Source organism: Myotis davidii, unplaced genomic scaffold (genome assembly GCF_000327345.1).
Source record: "Myotis davidii unplaced genomic scaffold, ASM32734v1 scaffold441, whole genome shotgun sequence".
Classification (NCBI taxonomy): Eukaryota; Metazoa; Chordata; class Mammalia; order Chiroptera; family Vespertilionidae; genus Myotis; species Myotis davidii.
Window position 1 is genome coordinate 848,940 of NW_006291818.1, and position 10,581 is coordinate 859,520.

Below are 10,581 nucleotides of genomic sequence, written 5' to 3' on the forward strand. Positions count from 1 at the left end.
CTGTTCTGCTAGGATTTTTTAAGACCCTAACTCAGCCTTTCTTCAGTGGCACCTTACCCAACTTCCCCAGGCAGAGCTAGTCACTCCTCAGAACTTTGTTTTAGGGGTTGCCAGAGTCCTTATTACATTGCTCAAGGCTAGTGACTTGGCAAATTTTGAAGTTTCCTTGCCCAGCTCAATGACACAGCATGAGATAGGGTTCAGTGAAGAATTGTTGAATGACATGATGAATGAAGCATAGCTAGCATGGTTCCCTAGAAAAAGCCCTATACGAGTACTGAAAGATATAAAATCTAGTCCAACTTTGTCACAAAGTAAATCTGTAGACAAGTTATACAATCAAAATGTGCACATAAAACCATACACCAAAATAAAACAAAACAAAAAAACCATACACCAATTTTAGCTAGGACAGGACTATCTCTGTGGAATTCCCCTCTCTCTCTCTTTCTCTCTCTCCTGAAGACATCAAACCCCCATCCTGCCAAAGCAGTGAAAAGTCTGGGACTCAGGTCTCGAGCTGGATTCATGGCACAGCCACAGTTCAGTCCCAAAGAGGAAGAAAGGACAATGATCAGGAGGCCGATGGCAATGGGCTGTAGGCCTTTGGGGACTCCCCAGTTTCTGGAGTCAAAGATGGCAAAGACAACCAGGAGAAGGAACATGGTGGACATTACCTGGGAAAGAGAAAATGTTCAAGGGGGTTAGGTTATAATCTGCCTGTTTGCCCACCTTAAAATCCAGCCCCTCTTGTCAAGAACAAGCCTAGTAATAACTAACATACACTAGGTGAGCACACTGTGCCACTCTTCTTTTCTTTAAAAATTGCTTGTGTGTATGAAATATGTTGTAGGGTGTTTTCATTTGTTTTGTTTTTGTTTTAATTTTAGAGAGAGAGGAAGGGAGAGGGATAGAGAGAGAGAATCATCGATTGACTCCCTCCTGCACACCCCCCACTAGTGACCAAGCTGACAACCCGGGCATGTGCCCTGACTTGGAATCAAACTATGACCTCCTGGTTCATAGGTCGATGCTCAACCACTGAGCAACACAGACCGGGTCAGACACTCTTCTTGCCATAGCAATTTCAAACGTGATGGTAATATTCTCCTTTACAGATTAGTTACATGCCCAGCATTGCAAAATTAATGGCAGTCAGTGGACCCAGAGAGTTAGGCTCAAGCAGTGGTTCTCAACCTGTGGGTCGCGAACAATGAAAATACATACTGCACATCAGATATTTACATTATGATTCATAACAGTAGCAAAATTACAGTAATTACAGTTATGAAGTAGCAACGAAAATAATTTTATGGTTGGGGGTCACCACAACATGAGGAAATGTATTAAAGGGTCACGGCATTAGGAAGATTGAGAACCACTGCTAGAGACCAATTTTGCTATACTCTCCTGCTAAACCACTACCCAGCTAAACAGAAGGACAAACTGCAGGCTGGAAAAATGAACAAAGAGGCTCATCCAAATTGGCAAGATGAATAATGTGAGATATCAGTAGGAAAATGAGCAAAGGAAATGAACAGAAAATTCATTAAAGAAAAGGAGAATTAAGAAACAAGTGGGAAAAACAGATTTGTAATGAAAAGAAACGCAAACAATACCAAATGTTAGGGAAATGATAGCAGTTCTCCCAGGCTTTTCCAGTAGAACTGAACATGTACCACACTTTTGAAAAGGAACTCGGCAGTAATTTAGCAACATGCATTTAAACCCCACAAAACTACTTATTCAATTTGACCCCATTGGATAGTTGAGAACCATACTGTGAAAATAATCTAAAACATGGAAAAATCATAAGGTTTCTCGGGGATCCTACTTTTCATGTAATTCAAGCCCAATGTATCTTATAATGAAGAAGATGACATTGGAGTCCAGAGCTGTGGAAGGAGCTTTAGAGGTTCCTCCTGGGAATTCAGGCCCTTTCCAGAAAGCCAACTTTCTCTCTCAATCCTGGGCTTGCCCTGAAAAGGCTGATGTCTTAGTTCCTTGAGATTTGGACCCACAGCCCCCTTCCTACACTCTTGTTCTGGTCTGAGAATCTGACAAAGTGAAACCTTCAGCCCCTATAACTTTCCCACAGAGACAGCCTCTCTCACCGAGTCCTCCAGCAACGCTCTCCTCCTTGCCCCCTCAGGAGAGTGAGCTGGCCCCAGGCCATTTCAGGGTCAGCTTCTCTCAAGATTACTAAATTGTGTAGCTCTAAATATTGTTCAAGCATATTGTATATAATTTAATTAATGGACAGTCATTCTTTTACCTAATAAATATTTACTGGCACCTACTGAGCCAGGTACAGTTCCATGCTGTTCCTCATTCGAGGAGTACAGGGCCTAGTTCTCTGACAAGTAACAGATCACTCTTGTAGGTGATAATGTCAGGGATAGGAGGCAAGACCGGCATACCTCGATGTGGGGTTGGGAGGATGAGAAGAGATAAACCAAAGAACTTACATACACAGCCCATGGACACGGGCAATAGGATAGTGAAGACCTGGAGGGTGGGTAGGGGCTGGGAGGAAGGCAGAATGTCTTTTCTTGTGGTCTCTTCATTTAGATCGTTTGCACAAAAGAGACACAACCGTGCAGCTAATATCATTTGCCCCTACAGAGGCTGAAATGTTCAGTCATCCACTGTCTTCTGGAATTCAACTGGTATGAACGAGTGTATATATATTAAAGCAGAAGTAGAAAACTCTTTTAATGGCATCAACTTTTTTTAAAATATATTTTATTGATTTTTTTACAGAGAGGAAGGGAGAGAGATAGAGAGTTAGAAACAACGATGAGAGAGAAACATTGATCAGCTGCCTCCTGCACATCTCCCAATGGGGATGTGCCCGCAACCAAGGTACATGCCCTTGACCGGAATCGAACCCGGGACCTTTCAGTCCACAGGCCGACGCTCTATCCACTGAGCCAAACTGGTTTCGGCAATAGCATCAACTTTGACAAAGAAAAATCTGTCACGAAAGCTTGGGTGATACCTAGTGACCTCTGGCCTTGGAAACACAGCCTCTCCCTATTGATAGGCGCATAGCACTCCCATGCAGTCCCCTCATTAAATCCTGTCTTTTCGCCAAAGTTAGCTCTCGATTGAATGGACACTTACTTGGTCTGCAAATGCACTTGCCAGAGATAGATATGGAGCTGGGTATGTTGCAAAAATGATTGCTGTTGCATTTTCTCCCACGATGAGGAGTTTTCCATCAGCAAAGGACATAATTCCATCTACGGAAGACAGAGTTCCAACAGGTTAGCATTCTCTGGGAAGGGGTGAGGGAGGTCTATGCCAGGTGTTAACCACCGCAGTCAAACACTCCGGTTTAGTTTGGCAGATCCATATTGTCTGCCTTTCTTCACTTTATATGCCCAGAGAAGCCATAGGATGGCGGGTCAAGGCCAGACAGCCCTGGCTGCCCTCAATGGCTCACTCTAAATGTGAGCCATAACCTTAGCCAGTGGGTCCTGGAAACAATCATCTTTAGGAGGAATTGTTGCATTTTTTGTATTGACCAAAAGCCAATGTGGAACTTGAACCTACTCGAGGCAGAATTCATAATTCTAATAGCAGTCCACAATTCGACGGTGTCATGGAAGAGTGAAGTTGTCCTTGGAGCAAGGGAGATAGGTGTCCCCAAAGAGCCAGTCCGACCCCAGCTCTCTCCTACCACCGTTCATTTCCCTCATTTTTTCAGGGAAAACCAAGACTAGAAGGTCAGATGATTTATTTAAGTCACGTAGCTACTTATTTTGCACATATTAACATTATAGTCCTGGTTGGGCCTAAATATGAGCTTCCTTTAAGTTCTGCTCTCTCTTTTAAGTTGTGACCATTTTCATTGAGAGGCTTCATGAGTTTTCCCTAACGATAATGTTGGTCCCATTATTTAGAAGTTAGAGCTTCTCAAATTGTCTGTCAATTGTAGAGTGCTCCCTATTCTTGTCTTATTGTACCTCTTGCAAGTAATTCTGACATTCAGGGTATGCCCAGCTCTCCCTAACCTCTGGGCTCAGGGGTCTTACTCACCATAGTAAATACCAAAGAGGATTGCAGACCCTACGAAGGCTCCCAGGAACTGGGCTCCCACATAAAAAGGAAATTTGAACCATTTCATCCGTCCAAAGAGACACATTGCAAAAGACACAGCAGGGTTGATGTGGCCACCTACAGGGAAGATGAGATGATGTTAGAGGGCAGGTTGGGGAGAATTCTTATGAAGAAAATAATTCTTATCTAGAGACCTCAGCCCTCTGAGTAGGGATCCATATGTGAGGACACAGAGTGGTGTGTGTGTGTGTGTGTGTGTGTGTGTGTGTATGTGTGTGTGTGTAAAAGAGAGAGAGTGAGAACAGAGAGAGAGAGTGAGCTTGAGTAGGGAGAAAGGGAGGACTAATAATCTTCATGGCATTATTAGCTTTTTTATATAGAAAGAAACTTTTATTCAAGTGGCTCATTTTTATTTATCTGTCTATCTATCTATCTATCTATCTATCTATCTATCTATCTATCTATCTATCATCTATCTACTGGATTTTCTCTATCAATAAAGCAATAACCTCAAAGAGATTGATGTGAATTATTAACTTCAATATATCTTTTTAAAAAGTCGACAGACCTATACAGTCTAAATCTAAATCTAGCAATTCCTCAGTCCAATGCTGATGATTATGATGATGCTTCATATGTGACCCTCCATAGCACCTATAGATGAGATTGGTTTTGGAAGCCCTCCTTGTGCTAGTAACAACTTTCATTGAACACTTGCCAGATGCTATCACAGGGATAGTACATGCACTTGATCTTCAGAAGAACCTGGTGAGATGGGTACTGCTCCAGTTCACTGGTGAGGAAACTGAGGCACAAAACTAAAGTAACTTTCTTTTTTTAAAATATATTTTATTGATTTTTTACAGAGAGGAAGGGAGAGGGATAGAGAGTTAGAAACATCAATGAGAGAGACACATCGATCAGCTGTCTCCTGCACACCTCCTACTGGGGATGTGCTCACAACCAAGGTACATGCCCTTGACCGGAATCGAACCTTGGACCTTTCAGTCCACAGGCCGATGCTCTATCCACTGAGCCAAACTGGTTAGGGCCTAAAGTAACTTTCTTAAGGCTACATGGTTAAAAGTGGGAGAACTAGAATTCAAATCCAGGTTTTTCTGAATCTAGGGCCTATGTTCTATGTTCTGTCACTTCCAGATCCCCCCCCCCCTTTTTAAATGGATTTTTACTGACTTCAGAGAGGTAGGGGGAGAGATAGAAACATCAATGATGAGAGAGAATCAGTGATCAGCTGCCTCCTGCACGCTCCCCAACTGGGGATCGAGCTCGAAACCTGGTCATGTGCCCTGACCGGTAATTGAACCGTGACCTCCTGGTTCATAGGTTGATACTCAACCACTGAGCCATGCTGGCCGGGCACTTCCAGACCTTCTGCACCAAGTTTATAAAGGCTCTGCCTCCGTGGGCAGGGGAAAATAACAATCACATGCATGTATGGGCTCCCTTCCTGTAAAAGTTGTCCATTTGAAGAACACAGGTGACATTTTGTGTGGAGGGGAATTAGAATGCCTGTCAATGTGACCATATGAAAATGGACTTTTGGGCTACAGAAATAGCTGTAAACAAAAGAGTGATGACAATGCTGATGATTATGATGATGCTTCATATGTGACCCTCCACAGCACCTATGGATGAGCTTGGTTTTGGAAGCCCTCCCTGTGCAGAAAACCATGCTTTTCCTGGGTCTCTACACCAGGGGTCCTCAAACTACAGCCCGCGGGCCACATGCAAATACAAATATTGTATTTGTTCCCGTTTTGTTTTTTTACTTCAAAATAAGATATGTGCAGTGTGCATTGGAATTTGTACATAGTTTTTTTTAAACTATAGTCCGGCCCTCCAACGGTCTGAGGGACAGTAACTGGCCCCCTGTTTAAAAAGTTTGAGGACCCCTGCTCTACACCAAGGTGGGTTTGCAGTGGAGAGGGGTTCAGAATGCTGGCTAAACCTCAGGATCCTTTCTATACCTGCCCCTGCTCCTCAGGGGCTAACATGAGCAAAAAATGCCAATATGCCAAAGCCCAGATGATTTCCTGAAGCCTTACAAACACGTCACGTGTTTTGTTTTACTTTTAAATGCAAGAGAGTTACGATGCTGGAGACCAGCAGGAGTCCATGCACCAGGAAACCGGGGTTAGGAGCAGGGAGCACATAGGACAGTGGACAGTTCCTGAATCCTCCAAATAAAATACCTCCCCTTTGATGGGTTCACCAGTGGAAGATTTGTTTGCTTAGCAATCTCCTCTCCCAAAATAAAACTTCCCACAGGTAGGTGTTTGTGTTTTAGTCTCTCATAAGCACTCTGAAGCTGGAACTGTTATTCACCTTGGACTTCACATGCTTCAAGGCAGCTAGGTGTTCAAGATATGAAAGTTGAGCTCTGGCAAGGTTGCTCAGTGGGTTGGAGCATTGTCCCTTATATCAAAAAGTGGAGGGTTCCATGGACACAGATAATAGGGTAGTGAAGGCCTTGGGCGGGGGTAGGGGGCTAGAGGTGATCTGGGGGTGGGGGAAGGGGGACATATGTAATACTTTCAACAATAAGGGTTAAAAAAAAGTGGTGGGTTCGATTCCTGGTCAGGACACATACCCAGGTTCAATCCCCAGTTGGGGTGCAAAGGGAAGCGAACCAGTCAGTTTCTCTTTCCCGTTGATATTTCTCTCTTACCCTCCTCTCTCTCAAACAAACAAACAAATAAATAAAATCATATCCTCAGGTGAGGATAAAAAAGATATAAAAGTTGAAGAGATAAACAGTCAGAGGCCTTTATCCAGCTAGCTCAGACGACAAGGATTTACAGAGAGGGAAAGCTGGAGGCCAGGGAAGTGTGTCTGGGAGGGTGCTTTGCAGAGCAATGAGGAAAATGTCTCCCTGCAGAGATGAGTGGTCACTCTTGCTTACCCAAAGGACAGGGCAGAGCAGTGCACTGGAAAGAACAGCAGCGCCAGAGTCAGGGAGCACCTCACTCAGAGGCTGGCCCTGCCAAGGTTGTGAGATCAGATTGTTCACACAAAGAGCCCCACAGGCAGTCGGAGCCCATGAGGCCTGAGATAAAAGTCTTACGTGAGCAGGCTGAACTCTCTCAAGGCTCTGTTCTAGACAAGTCCCTTCCTCCCCACCATCCACAGACAATTCTAGGATGGAGATAACCTTCATATGTTATTTGTCATGAAACAAAGCTATTTTGATTCTTCAGTGAATTTATATTACTTATGAAATACTACATCAAAACAAGCACTGTAGCCTGGTACAGGTCAGTGGCGTAACACTGGGTGGAAGACACTGCATAATGAGGATGTCATGTCTGATTGGCTGGTTGGGTTCCCAGACCACTGGCATGTTCACAAGGGAAGCAGGGTGTGGTAACTTCTTTGCAGTCAGGTAATGTTTTATATTTCAAAACCGGATGTCAGCTCACCTTACCAGTCTGAAACCACAAAATGAGATCTCATTGATGGTCATGCCCCATATGTTTGGTTGTTTTTGGAACCCTCAAAGAGGGCCTCGCAGGTGCCCACACACCATTAAGTTAGCTGCAGCCCCATGAGAAAGTCATTTCCCACACACAACCTTCCTCCCCTATTCCTGCAGCTGCTGGAGCCAACACTGAGTCTGCATGGATGTCATTGGTGGGCCAGCGTGTTGTCTGCCCATGCTCCCAAAGCCACCAGTTTTCAGAGAGCTGAACAGTGCTAAGTTCCCAAACAGCGAGGGGGAGATGAGCTCCCTTTCCTACCTTACCAGCCAGGCTCAAAAAAGCTCTATATTTTGAGGTCTCACAGTCCAGCTCCTGACCCTCACCCAGAAACAACTTTATTAAAAACAGTTCCATGAGTTCTAGCCCTCACTGCTCTGAGCACAGGGCCTTAACCCCAGTCCAGAGACCAGATGCAAACCAACCTTTACTCCCTCTTCTCCTTCCTGCCGGTTCTTCCCTTTCCTCCTATGGGGATGGCCCAGATTCCCCAAATGCATCAGTGAATGCAGTCATGGACAGTGGCGGTGACAAAAGGTGTTGGTTACATTGGTAGGGTATGGGACAAAGCCATCCTAACTAAATATTTGACAATGTTCGATTCAGGGTGCCACGAAAGCAAAATACTCCAAAACCACATGTCCACCAGAAAACAAACAAACACTCAAAAACTAGCTGAGAATATGCCCACATTCATAACCCGTGCTCTGTGGAAATCACAGGTGTGAATGGCATGGGAGCATGTAAGGTGGCCGCGGAGCAACCTGTGCGCTGGTTTTAATTCAGGAGCGTGTCCTGTGTGGGGGCTGAGGCCTGTGCTGGAATTAAGCGTGGGCACATTCAAGATGGTGCCCTGGCTCCTCTTGAGACTCAGATCAGCAGGACAGCGCTGGGATCACAGCAGAGGCTCCGCGGGAGTTTGAACAGAAACACTGCTCATGCCAAACAAATCACATAGACGGGCATCTGTAACCTGGACTGCCCCAGGATCGGAGTCGACTGCGAGATGGAAAGGGTGCCAGCCAGCAAATGACAGTTTCAGGTGCCCAGCCCAAGAAGGTTCCCAGGGAGGCTAGGCCATCATTCTTCAGGTGCTGCAATGAAGTGCCCTGCCTGTAACGCCCTTCCCATCATAGACTGTTGGGAATGTTGTGTAATAATGGGGACATGAACTTTGCTGTCATGGAGGCCCAGTCAAATCTTTGTCCTGTCCCTTTACAAGCTGTGAGAGTTCTGGCAATTTACTTAACCCCTCGGAGCCCCAGTTTTCTCTGTAGAAGGGAGACGCTAATACCTGCCTCTGAGTCCTGCTGGAGAGGGGAGAGGAGGTATGTCAGCACCAGCACAGAGCCCAGCATGCATGATTCCCTTTTCCCTTGCCACCAACAGTCTTGTCCTAGTGTTCTGAACACCCAGACCAGACTGCTGAAAGATCTCAAGAGCCTTTGGAACTAGATCATTCTCACAGTCCCTTCCCAAGTTCCCAGGCTGCTGGTCAATTAGCCCACCACTCGAGGCAGAATTAGACCAAGACCTCTGGGCCAGACCTGCACTTGCATGAAAGCCCCAGCCAGTGACCCAGATGCTGCGGATGAAGGTCTGGGGACTGTGCCTCTGTGGAGTGACATCTTCACTGGGCTATTCACCCGGCTCCCGGGCAATAGTTTCCAGGGAAGAGCAAGGAAAAGATGGTACAGACAGATGAAAAGTATGATTCAGTGGGCAGATACAGGAATCAGTTCTAACCCCCATGTCTGTCTCTTGCTAAAAGTTGCCTGTGCACAGGTCACTTGCTATTTGCTGGACATTTTCGTTTTATCATCTCTGAAAACAGAACCAAACACATATTCTTGCAGGACCGTTGAGATCTAAATAAATGAAGGCACAGAAAGCACCCAGCACTGTGCTCGCACACAGAAATGGTTAAGATAATGGCAGCTGCTATTATTTCTATTACTTACCAGAGACACCCCCAGTCACATAGATGGCCATGACGACCGCCATTGCAAATCCAACATTAATAGTGACGAATCCTCCAAAATGTCCTCGACTGAGGACGGCTTGAGCAACACAGCCACATCCGAGGACCTGGAATGAGAGGAAACTCAACAACTGATTGGAGATGGCCACTGTCAAAGACTTTGACAAAGTAACAGGAAGTACTTTTTAAGCAAATTTGTGGATTTGGCTGCCACAGGCTTTGTGCAAATCAAATTATAATGCTCTGGCTGTGCACAGATCCTGAGGAGTCGGAGCTGTCTCAACAGCACGTAGCACATGACAGGCAGAGCCTGCAGGATGACGGTCCCGGCCTGCACCTGGCTGACGGTGAGTTTTCTTGGGCCTGCGCAGTGTTAAGATTTTGCCTACATTTATGAATCAGGTAACTCTTTACACAATGATCCAGGTTTCTAGCTTTTATATTATTATTATTATTATTATTATTATTTGCTTTTATTTTAAATCAAACTTTTAATCTTTAATAATAAAAGGATAATATTCAAATCGGCCGAATAACCGAACAGCAGAATGACCATCTGGACGACCATGCTATCACATGCACTGGTGCCAGGCCAGCAAAGGTGGGTGTGATGCAATTGCTGGTGGGCCCCCCCATCGCTCCACCATCGCCTGCAGAGGGAGGCCCAGGCCACTGGCCAGTGATGCTGTGGCAGGTGTGTGGGGCCGGGCAGCTATTGCACCCCTCATCTGTTGCCCACAGAGGGAGGCAACCAGTGGTGGGGGAGATGGGCAACACCGTACAGATGGCAAGTAGTGGCAGCGGTGGGGGCAGGGCCAGCTGCCAGCAGCCAGGGGAAGGAAAGCCCTGATAGGCCCTGATCACCAGCCAGGCCTAGGGATCCTACCCGAGGGGTCTTGGATTGTGAGAAGGCACAGGCCGGGACTCTAGTTTTCAGATAATTATAGATTCACATGAGGTTGTAGGAAATAAAACAAAAAGACCCCATATGCCTTTTATCCATAGATTCCTTTTAATCAATCAGATCTAGCAACCCAT

The 10,581-nt window shown here is 45.6% G+C and overlaps 1 protein-coding gene across 1 annotated transcript in view; it reads right to left on the reverse strand.

Moving 5' to 3' along the window:
- AQP9 (aquaporin 9) overlaps window positions 1–10,581 on the reverse strand; it is a 57,122-nt gene that overhangs the window by 14,729 nt on the left and 31,812 nt on the right. The window contains exons 2-5 of the mRNA XM_006765228.2: window positions 9,524–9,650; window positions 4,045–4,182; window positions 3,127–3,245; window positions 460–677 (exon numbers count right to left, since the gene is read on the reverse strand). Of these exons, the coding sequence (XP_006765291.1) occupies window positions 460–677; window positions 3,127–3,245; window positions 4,045–4,182; window positions 9,524–9,650 (602 nt within the window). The remainder of the gene's footprint in view (window positions 1–459; window positions 678–3,126; window positions 3,246–4,044; window positions 4,183–9,523; window positions 9,651–10,581) is intronic.